General features: G+C 39.1%; 1 protein-coding gene across 3 annotated transcripts; it reads left to right on the top strand.

Moving 5' to 3' along the window:
- The first annotated feature begins 4316 nt into the window (after window positions 1-4316).
- Window positions 4317-11018, top strand: LOC149198414 (beta-amylase 1, chloroplastic-like). Of its 3 annotated transcripts, XR_016253715.1 has the most exons (6): window positions 4317-4454; window positions 4592-4802; window positions 8260-8370; window positions 8535-9683; window positions 10475-10655; window positions 10778-10931. XR_016253715.1 is itself a non-coding variant. In XM_089402053.1 (3 exons), exons 1-3 carry the CDS (start codon window positions 4752-4754, stop codon window positions 9345-9347), a joined length of 975 nt encoding a protein of 324 aa, XP_089258179.1. In that variant the 5' UTR covers window positions 4592-4751; the 3' UTR covers window positions 9348-9908. The 3 variants fall into 3 exon arrangements, 1 of the variants encoding a protein (XP_089258179.1); XR_016253716.1 differs by lacking the exon at window positions 4317-4454 and having other exon boundaries at window positions 10778-11018; XM_089402053.1 differs by lacking the exons at window positions 4317-4454; window positions 10475-10655; window positions 10778-10931 and having other exon boundaries at window positions 8535-9908.
- Window positions 11019-12586: the final 1568 nt, after the last annotated feature.

Genomic DNA, 12586 nt, shown 5'->3' with positions numbered 1-12586 from the left:
AACACGTGGATAACACAGATCCACAATATAGCTTCTCAGAAAATCCCCAAAAACTTGGACCACCTCGTCCCTTCTTGGAGCACGAGCATCATGAAGTGCACCGGTAATGTTTATAGCATGTTGCAGATGAGATGACCAAAGGTATTTGAAGTCCCCAGCCACAAGCTTCACCATTCGGATAATCACGCTTACCATACCTAACTCTTGCAGCCTGGCTTTGGAATAATAACGGAAGAACGGGGATCCCAGTAAGGAATTTATTAAGAAGAGCCCTCGACCAAGAGATACTCTTATCAAATTAATATTCTCAACGTCTTCTTCTTCAGATGTAGAGATGGTCTGGCCGCTATGGTGAATTCCCTCCAGACGAGAAATGCAAAGATTTACTACGTCCACCATAACTTCAACGCAATGAAAGTCTGAGTAGTAGAGATTTTGCCACCCAATTCTGAGGAGCGCAGATCCGCTGTATAAGTCCTCATTAGATATCTCAACATTCTCTCTCCTTCTTCCTAATCGAGAGCATCCTGTTCCCCTGTGTCTAACGTATCGAGAGCATTCTCTCGAGTCCGTCTTCCTAACATATCCAGAGAAAATTCAAGTGCGCCGGAAGAAAAAACAATGTTGTAATCGACACTGCCGTTATAAAGCATCTGACGATAAATTCTCAACACCATTCTCTTAATTTTAGGATAATCGCATAGTTGAGCAAGGATAGAGAGAATGTATACTAGCGCCCATAAAAAGTCTTTAGGTAACATCCATATTTCGTTGTCTCTAAAACCCATGATATCCACAATTTTGGCTACTTCTTTGCACACTTCCCTGGCATCATCATACGTATGGTAGGAATCAAGACACAGAATAAATAGCCATTGATCTACTATTCGTGACAAGTATATTGAGTATCCTCCCAGCAAAGAAAACAACCTCCTGTTTTCTGCCCTGTACTGGCAATATAGACGAACAAGATTAAATCTCTGCCACAACACCTTCCAATATCACTCGAGAGTTCCGTTTCCGTTGATATAATGCTCGTTAACTAGACGTTGATAATCTATAATCAATTGATTCAACAGATTTTTCATCTCTCTTTCGCGAAGGATTCTAGTATAGTCAGGAATGACCTCTAGACTCTGTAGCCTTAGTGTTGAGCTTGTGTTGTGGAGTATGTATTGTTGCATTTGTTGCCGCAGTTCAGACTGGGGAATTGCATGGCTAATATCGAAGGGCTGGCGGGTACCGGCTTGATCGTGCTTCTCATCCCAAATATTCTCCAATGTCCTACGGTTGTAAACCTTCTCAGCAGGTTCCTCTGTAAGCGGTAAACGAATTGGATCATAAGCAAATTCTAGAAACAGTGCATCAACATACTCTTCTGGAAATTTGCTATCACTTTCAGAATCCATTACGAAGTTCGCAGAATCCATTCTATTAATCGAATTGAACTCTTTGCCGGGTGTATTTTACTTTAGAGTTTCACTTATATACGACATTGTACAATGTTGTTGTGTGGCCTCTTTTGGAGGAGTCCGCTAGGCCAAGCGATCACCTGATAGACACTCAAGTGAATAAAAACCAATAATTTTTAAAAATCACTTTATAGGTTTACAAAAAGAGCGAGACAACCACTTCTCATTCTTAGTAGGCTTATTAAAAAAGTCATATTTTTACGACGTCCTGAGCCATTGATTCTGTGTGTTAGATGATTGGGGTGTTTTCTACCGTTGGTTTAGTCTGTTTTTTATAGAAAAATGGTTTTTTCCCATAGTAATGGGCCATGAAAGGCCAGGCCTAGCCTGCTGGCCATGAGACTCTTCGCAGAAACTGACTGTTGGCGATGAGGTGATGAGACTCTTCGCAGAGACTCTTCGTATCTTTCTTCCCTGCATGCGTAGCGTTGTGCTGTTATATGTATATTTGTACTTTATAGAAATACTCTTGCTCCAAGAACTGCGTGGATTTATCAATCCATGGGTGGCAGATGAAGTTGATGGTGTGCAGCCTCATTCATTGCCCATTCTTTCGCAGTTCATTCTTTTCTCTGAAAGCTTCTCCCTCCCAAATTGTTGCACCTTCACCCATTTTTAGCACAACTTATCATCTCATTTCAGGCCAAAAGTTTGCAGGTTTAATCCGAACTTGCAGCAGACCAGGAGGACGAAGAGGAGCACCAGGAGGACGAAGAGAAGCATTGAGGTCCATGGCGTCTGATTCATCTGCAACCTCCAAGCCTTTGGGAGTTCTCTTTGTTTGCCTTGGTGAATACCGTCCATCCAATGATTCAACGAGTTCGTTCGGTATCGGTCATTGTTCTCGATGATGTTGGGTATTTTTAAAGGGGAAAAATACCAAAACCAACAAAATAATCACCACAGAGACAATGCTCTGTTTCCTCTGTTCCAGGATCATTTGCAGAGAACCTCTTTTAAAAAATAACTCAGACCACAGCATTACACAGTCACAAAAACACTTCTATTGATTTAAAACAAAAATTGTTACACACATCATCCTCTGCGCAGAGAGGGATTTACCAAAATTACCTTCAGCCAAAACTCTGTTTTCACCTGAGAACCCCTTTTTTTATATTTACTGTATAAAACTATTTTTACACATACTGCTGTAAAAATATTTTACACATACTACTGTAAAAAAACTTTTACATATGTAGCTCCAAAAAAAAAACGTTATGTGCTTCTGCACATTACAACATCTCACAAAATGCTTTCAAATACAATACCAAAGAATTGGCTTCATCTTACGCTGCATTTCTGGTTTTAAAAAAATCAACACTAATTTCTTTATACCCTCCTTGCTTCACACTACACACTGCTGTGCCTAAACTTCTATTTCATTTTGCTGCACACGGAGCTCTCACACTACATACTGCTGTGCCTAAACTTCTATTTCATTTTTGCTGCACACGGAGCTCTCACACTACATACTGCTGTGCCTAAACTTCTATTTCATTTTTGCTGCACACGGAGCTCTCACACTACATACTGCTGTGCCTAAACTTCTATTTCATTTTTGCTGCACACGGAGCTCTCACACTACATACCATTTTTTTTATCACAATGAGAAGACTGGTTTTAAGTCACTTCAGCTCCCACGCGCTCTCATTCTTTTTACAAAATGGTCAACATTTCTTTTTTTTAAACATAACACATATATAAAAACATATATGTATATAAATTAAAACGTGCCCCATGCCCATATTAAAAGGGCCTTCACCAAACACTACGTAAAACATTAAAGGCCATAACTTCATCACTTACGGCGGTCAACACTCCACGCGACGCATTGAATTGACGCAGGCCCGTGCACCTTCAAGGATCGACGGCTGACAACACGCAACCAGATCGGACGGCGGAGGTGAATATCGGAAGCCATACAACTGCTGAGGTTTACCTCCCGAGAACGTGACGTTGCGTTACGTCAGGTCAGAAACACGTGGCGGCTCCAAATTTTCTCGGGTTGAAGAGTACGGAGATTCCCTTCCCCGGAAACTGGCCCGAGAACTCTCCGGCGGGTTTGCTCGACGGTTTCTGGCGTCTGCGTTGAAATTACGATTTCAACAGATGATGCTTCCATGCAGTATTCATCTGCAATATAAAAACGTTATGCATACCCTGACATAAATATTTGCGGTATTGATTGTTTTCTGCTCTGCTATTTTCAGTGGATTTTGTTCTACGATTCTCAGAATTTGTCAGCATGTCGATGGGAATGCCACATCAAATTGGCTCCTCGTGTGGAAGTATTTTAACAGCTGAAAAACTTTCATATTCGGAGACCTGTTCTGATTGTTGTTTAGATGAGGCGGGAAGAATTGTATCAGCTCAATGGAGTCCTGCTTCAGGTCTGAAATGTACAACCCGGAGACCTAAAGTAGATTTTGTTATACATCGACTGCAAGTTTCTTCTTCTGCTGTAAGCTCATGTAGTTCTTCACCCTCTGCCAATGATGGATGGAGAAGGCCTGTTCATAGTCCAAGAGGACAAAATGGCCATATTCGGTCTGACTTATCGGTGGCCTGCAAGTCCTTTGAGTCCCAAACTCTGGCTCCTGCCACCGATTGGGAAGCTGGACTTGGTGCCCAATTTGAGCAGAGTTACGAAGAAAAAGTGCATGTATTACCTGTGGGTGCTGTGAAAAGGCATAGAGCTGGGGGAGTCCCTGTATTTGTTATGCTCCCTCTGGATAGCATAAACCATAACAATAGCGTCCATAGACAGATGGCTATGAATCTCAGTCTTCAGGTGTTGAAGAGTGCTGGTGTTGAGGGAGTTATGATGGATGTTTGGTGGGGTCTTGTTGAACGAGAGGCTCTAGGGCAGTATAACTAGTCTGGATACAGAAAGCTGTTGGAAATGGTGAAGAGCCATGGATTGAAAGTCCAGGCTGTAATGTCATTTCACCAGTGTGGAGGAAATGTTGGGGATTCTGCCAAGTATGAACGCTAAATTTTCCTTATAAAACTCAATTATTTCTTCTGTGAAAGTCCAATTTATTAAAGTGAAAATTATGTTGTTTTAGGGCTCATAATGGTTCAGGAATTGAGTGTTTATGTGCTTTGTAATTGTGCAGTATTCCATTGCCTAAGTGGGTTGTTGAAGAAATAGACCGAGATAATGATCTGGTCTACACAGACCAATGGGGCAGGCGAAACTATGAGTATATTTCGTTGGGATGTGATAATCTCCCAATTTTGAAGGGAAGAACGCCTGTCCAATGCTACGCTGATTACATGACGAGTTTCAAGGAGAGTTTTAAGGATCTTTTGGGGGAAACCATTGTGGTAAGTTTTAACTAGTTTTACCGTGTTGCTAGTTGTTTGGTCACAGGGTACATCTAAGCTTTTCCCTCCCATTTTTAAAATAGAAATGCATCTAGCTATCATGATAAAAGAGAGCATAGCTCCAATCTCTTGAGATTCTGTAATTTGATATTAATTTTGAGGTGTAACCTGTCTTGTTATTTTCTCAATTATTTTTTCTCTCAGTAACTTTTGGAAATTTGTGTCTTATTTGAAAATGCATTTACATTGTTAAAAGGCTCAAGCTTAATTCTGCTCGTTGTTCCTCCGCTTATTAGTTTCTCGTGGATCGAACTTAATTCTGTGCTTGTTTGCCTTCCACAATCTCTCTGTTTTTCTTAGTTGCTCAAGCCTCAAAATTAACTCGATGCTCCTTAGTTTTCCATGAACCCACTTGTGTACCTGTGGGTGCTGTGAAAAGGCATAGAGCTGGGGGAGTCCCTGTATTTGTTATGCTCCCTCTGGATAGCATAAACCATAACAATAGCGTCCATAGACAGATGGCTATGAATCTCAGTCTTCAGGCGTTGAAGAGTGCTGGTGTTGAGGGAGTTATGATGGATGTTTGGTGGGGTCTTGTTGAACGAGAGGCTCCAGGGCAGTATAACTGGTCTGGATACAGAGAGCTGTTGGAAATGGTGAAGAGCCATGGATTGAAAGTCCAGGCTGTAATGTCATTTCACCAGTGTGGAGGAAATGTTGGGGATTCTGCCAAGTATGAACGCTAAATTTTCCGTATAAAACTCAATTATTTCTTCTGTGAAAGTCCAATTTATTAAAGTGAAAATTATGCTGTTTTAGGCCTCAGAATGGTTCAGGAATTGAGTGTTTATGTGCTTTGTAATTGTGCAGTATTCCATTGCCTAAGTGGGTTGTTGAAGAAATAGACCGAGATAATGATCTGGTCTACACAGACCAATGGGGCAGGCGAAACTATGAGTATATTTCGTTGGGATGTGATAATCTCCCAATTTTGAAGGGAAGAACGCCTGTCCAACGCTACGCTGATTGCATGACGAGTTTCAAGGAGAGTTTTAAGGATCTTTTGGCGGAAACCATTGTGGTAAGTTTTAACTAGTTTTACCATGTTGCTAGTTGTTTGGTCACAGGGTACATCTAAGCTTTTCCCTCCCATTTTTAAAATAGAAATGCATCTAGCTATCATGATAAAAGAGAGCATAGCTCCAATCTCTTGAGATTCTGTAATTTGATATTAATTTTGAGGTGTAACCTGTCTTGTTATTTTCTCAATTATTTTTTCTCTCAGTAACTTTTGGAAATTTGTGTCTTATTTGAAAATGCATTTACATTGTTAAAAGGCTCAAGCTTAATTCTGCTCGTTGTTCCTCCGCTTATTAGTTTCTCGTGGATCGAACTTAATTCTGTGCTTGTTTGCCTTCCACAATCTCTCTGTTTTTCTTAGTTGCTCAAGCCTCAAAATTAACTCGATGCTCCTTAGTTTTCCATGAACCCACTTGTGTTTTGGATATCTGTATCAGACTTGGTCAAGAACTCAAATATCTCTATCTTTGACCAAAATGAAAGATCCCTACGTCTGACAAGTCCCAGATAGGATATCTATTCTGCCAAATTTGCCTAGGATTTACACCTAGCTTTGAAAGAATATTGTTCATGGTGGGGAAAGCTTGTTTCTGAGAGATTTAAACCTTGTTCATGGGAGATTCAAACCTAGGTTCTCCACACAAAGATCACCATACTATCTCAAATCAAAAGATCCTGCGATTGAGAAGCAGTGGGTTAAGTATCTACCAATTCACCCAAGATTTGTACTTGGCCCCGATCTTTGAACAAGTAAAATGGGCCATGAGTTGGAAAACTTGTTTATTGGAAATTCAAGACATTGTTAGGTTTGAAAGACCCCTGCTTTATCATCTAGTCAAACTCCTGTCAACCATATTTTCTCTATTTTGCCTGATCCAAATTCTCTAGGCCTCAATTATTGGGTATATGCTTGGTCTAATCATGCTCACTCTTTGAATAGGAGTCTTAGATAGCTCTAATATGCTCCATGTTGCAACTTGCACCTCATTTTTACCACGGAGTTATGGTATTGATTTGTTTGTCGCCAGCCTCTTGTTGTACCTTTGGCCTCATTTTCACAACAGATGTTTGCCCCAACCTCATTTTTTAATTTTTACCAGAGTTTGTTTACTCTTTACCCCAACCCTCTTTTTAACAGAGGTTGGATATATATAAGAGAGGTTGGATATAGATTGTCTCTGGTACATAGCTTACACATTGCTATTGCGCATCCTGGCGCGGAGATTGGATGACCCAAATATTTCTATGTAGCCCCATCTTTTATGATCAGAGCTTCTTTTTTCATGTGGCTATAAATGATGGCTTATGAGCAATTACCATAACCAAACTTGTCTTTATGAATTTTCTACGAGACATATCTTTGGGCTGAAAATACTATAACCTGTTTTGGTCCCAACTTTTATGATCAGGGCTTCTTTTCTATGTATCCATACAGGCTTTAGTTATATGTCTTAGAAAATACTATAACCTGTTTTGGTCCCAACTTTTATGATCAGGGCTTCTTTTCTATGTATCCATACAGGTTTTAGCTATATGTCTTAGAAGTAATTTTCTTGATGTATGATATATCCTGTTCTAAAGATACGATGATGCATCTATCCAGCTTGGACAAAGTAATCTGGTTTGTTTTGTATTTGTGTTGTAGGTTAAAAGCCTTGAGCATTGGTATTAAAACTGTCTGTTCCATATGCTTCCTCTTATGAAGCATCTCAATATGTTCTTTCCCTATTTGCATTTACCAGAATGCAATACACTTACGTTGAAAATGTTTTAACTAGTGCCCAACTTGTTCGATGAGCCTCGACCACATGTATGTGTTTTGAATGCTACAAGTCTGAGTTACGAGTTTAGTCTTTTTATGTCCAAATTCCCTAATCTGTATTAAGCAAGCTTGTTATCACCATGCCTTGTTTTTCTTGAAATATTATTGACCCTAATGCCTACCATTTCTAACTGAGTCTTAGTAATGACCACCATTAAAAGAATAAGTTGTAAATGTAATTATACTGTAATTTAGGAAGTTATGTAACAATGTCTTCCTATTAAAATGATGTTGCCTGAGAGGCTTGTTGTATTGTTAGAGAGTGATTGATGACCCTGAATAATAAGAATTCCAATCCCTTGACCCATGGAGGTTTCCTTGACACACTGTCAAGGTTTTACCACGTAAAAAATTCTGTGTCTACTTGTGTTGATTTAGTATCTGTTTCTTGTGTACATTTTCTTTCTTGTTTATGAAATCTATGGGCTCTAAATACCAACACTGACTGTTGTTTTAAGTAATGTGCTTTTGGTTGGATGTTAAAGCAAGCCTAGAATTTGAACGTAGAATTTAAAATTTGTCTATCATGGGTGTAATTTGTCCATCATAATACAGGAAATTCAAGTGGGAATGGGTCCTGCAGGAGAGCTGCGGTATCCATCTTATCCTGAGAGTCATGGTACATGGAGATTCCCGGGGATTGGAGCATTTCAGTGCTATGATAAGGTATAAACATTTATCTTTTAAATTTTCCTCTGGTTAACAGAACTGCATCCTACCCTTTTTATACAAACACACATAATATTATAGCTGGTATTTGGGTTTAGTTTTTTTAGGCCATTCAGGTCAAATCCCATTTAGTAACTAGTTTGGGCATCCCTGTATTGCAGTTTATGATCTCTAATCTTAGAGCCACAGCTGAAGCTGCTGGCAAGAAGGAATGGGGTAATGGAGGTCCAAGTGATGCAGGTCACTACAACAACTGGCCTGAGGACACCCCATTTTTTCGCAGAGATGGTGGCTGGAACTGTCCTTATGGTGAGTTTTTTCTGAAGTGGTATTCTGGTATGCTTCTTGATCATGGAGAGAGAATCCTAAGAGCAGCTGAAGCCATTTTCCGTGGCACTGACACCAAGCTTTCTGGGAAAGTGGCTGGTATTCATTGGCATTATGGAACCAGATCTCATGCCCCTGAACTTACTGCTGGATATTATAATACCAGATTCAGAGATGGGTATCAGCCTATAGCTTCCATGTTTGCAAGACATGGGGTGATTTTCAATTTTACTTGCATTGAAATGAAGGATTGGGAACAGCCAGGAGATGCACAGTGCTCGCCAGAGAAGCTGATCAAACAAGTCATCCTTGCAACTAGGAAGGCTGGGGTCCCTCTTGTAGGGGAGAATGCTCTTCCAAGATTTGATCAAGGTGCACACAATCAGATCATTGGGAATGCCAGTCTCCGACTACCAGAAGATGGTCAAAACACCGCAGTTGAACCAATGTGTGCATTCACTTATTTGAGAATGAGCCAGCATTTGTTCCAGCGTGAAAATTGGAGCTTATTTGTCTCATTTGTTACGAAAATGGCACAAGGAGGGGCGACCTCAAATTCATGGGAGCAAGAACATAGAGATACAGACTCATTTGTCCATGCTACAGGCCCATTGATCCAAAAGGCTGCTGCACTCTTGCATAATTAGGCCTAAAGTATACGTTTTTTTTCGCAGCAAGCAAAATCTGAATGTAAACAATATTTATTGGTGGAATTAAATTAATTGGTTCCTGTATATATCCTACTCCATGTAAAATTTGCCCAAAGACAGGCTTTTAATGGCTATGCCAAAGCAGTATAATTAATCCTTATGACATTAACATGATTTCTAACTCAGTATAATTAGCCTTTATTGCAGTAACAGGACTTCATATTTTGATTTGAAGAGGTGTTTCAATAAGATCACTGCAGCTACATAGCTATGATCAATTTAATACCTCCAGAATTCAATTTATGGCGTGCCAGGGTTAATACAAGTGTTTTAGTAAGTTCCTTATTTTTGTTCATACTTCATAACTTAAAAAAATGCACAAAATCCAGGTATGGAAAAGACCAAAATCCAGGTGGAAAAGACTAGAAATGAACACCATTCGTGACTGTCGAGTTTTTATGAACTATAATCTGTCGAGCTATCCATTCGTCCCTACATAAATCACACACAATGAGCAACAGAGGCCCTCAGATTGCAGGCGGTTGCACGTAGCTTACGTATATAGTGGCAGTATAGTGGCAGCCAGTCAGATTTGATCCTGGTCTGTTCAGGATAACTCTCACCAACTACCGATTCTCCTAGATTAATAAAAAAAACAATGATTAATGGTACTTTCCATGCATTATTTTTATCTTTATTCTTGGTAGAGTTAAATTATTTTTGTACCTGATTAGACAATCACTCACTCGTTAAACCAATTTTATAATATTTTAACATTTTTCTAAACAATCAAGCAATTGTTAAACAAATTTTATAAGTTTTTTACAATTTTTTAATGTTTCAGTTTAATTGTTTGTAATAAAAAGCATAAATGGCATATAAAACTCTTTCAGTTTCATTTACTAAGTTGTTCCAAACAGAATCTAATAAGCCAATACTATTGTTAAATTCAACAAAATGTACATTAAAGTTTGTCTATGTTATTGTTAACATATGCTTCTAATTAGTTTCTAAGTTGTGTGCAAAAATAAATTAATAACATGGGATGGATATATTTTGTAGTTGACATATTGACAATTCTCCTTCAGTGCCCCAACGCACAAGGCCTTTATTGCTTTTTCCAGGTAATTGGTTACATTTGGTATTCTTTATCGTTTCCCTGTGATACGCATACCATGGAGGAAGCCATTTTTATAGTCAGATGGAGAAAGTGGGGGGAGAAAAATAGCTGTGAGATATCAAATGGACAATTACTGTGCCAATGGCTTGCAACCTTGGAGCTCTGAAAAGATTCCTACAGCAGTGGTATGAGAACTCAACTTTGCTCAATTATAGTGAAGTTTTAGTGTGATAGCATCTGAGATTTGTTTTGAGGTTGGTTCTCTCTTTAACTGATTTTTTTATTTTGTGTGTTGTTGGCATTACAGATGTGCCTGATACTGCACTGATATTGAGAAAGCACACCCTTCCAATGAAGCTATTTTCTTGCATGTTATTCAATGAATTAGAAATCTTCAATCATCAGGATCAGTTGCCATTTGCATATGTAAGAGACATGATGACACCCAAAGTGAGGATTCACATGTTCGAATCAGCCATTTTTAATACAATAACAAATGAATATTGACACTCTTACAAAGTCAATCGAAGAATTTTCAAAGAGCCTCCTTTGGACCTGCAAATTTCTTTGGGTTATGAATCCAGCGCCTGCAAATCGTATCTGGACAGAATGTGGGCTGCATATTCCGTTTGATTGTATTAATTCATTTCAAATTTGATTGGATACTAAGATTATAGCTTGCAAAAACTATCAATTTTTTAAAATGTGAAGGGTCATGAAAGAGCATAATATGGGAGGATCCATAACTGCAAATTTAACCAATACATGATGTTGATGGATGCCATGGGTGTTAATTTTGTGCTATATTGGATTAGATGACTGATTTACTTCTCAATAATTGAAGTCATTTTTACTGCCTCTGCCAACATGAGATGATAGAGACTGTGCACCTATATCTAATATGTGTATTGCATTTAATGGAGTTGATAGGATTGAATTGTTTTCCATTGTAAATTCCAGTGGTGATTCTGGTTATACCGGGAATGAAGGAAAATAGAATGAAACGTGCTCTTCTGGACAGCTGGTATCCAAACTCGGTGTATGCCATGAAAACATTTTTAACTCAAACGGAAACAAAGAATTTTTCCAGGTGGCTCTTCATTGTCAACACAATCCTGAACTGAAATTTGGTACAAGTTGTATAGGCTTGCATGTGCGCCATCGTGACAGAGTTTTTATTGAAGGAGGTGCAATGTGGGGACAGATGTTGATTTGAGACGGTACAAATATATGAGTCTCTTTTGTGTTGGACTACATGGATGGTGGAACCCTTGCGTAGGTTCTTCAAACCCATAAGAAAATCCCAGAACACTATTTGGCTGAGGTTGCCAGGCAGGTGCTCAAGGGCTTGCATTACCTGCACCAGAACAAAATTGTTCACCATGATATAAAGCCCTCCAATTTACTGATCAATAAGAGAAGTCAAGATTCCCGATTTCGGTGTCAGAACTGTGTTGGCTCACACTTTGCCCTAGTGCAATTCCTTTGTGGGCACTTGTGCTTATATGAGTCCTGAAAGGTTCAATCATGATGGGTATTAATTTACAATTTCTATTGTCTTCTGCAATGCAGTTTCTCGAATACCCTTCAGATTATGAAGCGGAGAAGTATTTTCTTAGGAAAGCTACAGCCATGGAAAATCAATCTTGCCACTTATATTCTGAGTTTTCAGGTAATTACAGATCCTCATATTTAACAATTTGAGAGATCTATCAAGAAACATTACCTTATGGCATGCATGTCTGTTAAAGCAATCAGGCTAAAACTATGTTTCATTGTTGTTGGCAGTCTCGGCTATTGTTCATCAGATTCAGAAAGAAGAGTTATTTGGTAAATCTCGGCTACAGTACATGAAAGGACCTGAAAACCCCTATTCAGCAGCAGGTCCAGTGACCTTTGGTGGAACTCTGGATGTGAAGGAAAGAAAAAGGTATTTCAATTATTCTGAAGGGATTGATTTGCCTTGTGGTTTTGCCAATTACCGTACCCGAGGGTTCCTTGTGTCTGAAGAAGACAGGAAGGTCATGGAACAGTGCAAGGGGGGTGTGGTAATTTCAACTATATTTGGAGCCTAAGAAAGATTAAAAAACCCAAGTATGTTAGAAAAATTACAACA

This window comes from Pinus tabuliformis, chromosome 2_1, assembly GCF_031772625.1.
Source record: "Pinus tabuliformis cultivar Carrire ecotype Pingquan chromosome 2_1, CPIR1, whole genome shotgun sequence".
Classification (NCBI taxonomy): Eukaryota; Viridiplantae; Streptophyta; class Pinopsida; order Pinales; family Pinaceae; genus Pinus; species Pinus tabuliformis.
Note: the sequence above shows the minus strand (reverse complement) of the source record. Positions and strands in the feature narration are given on the sequence as shown.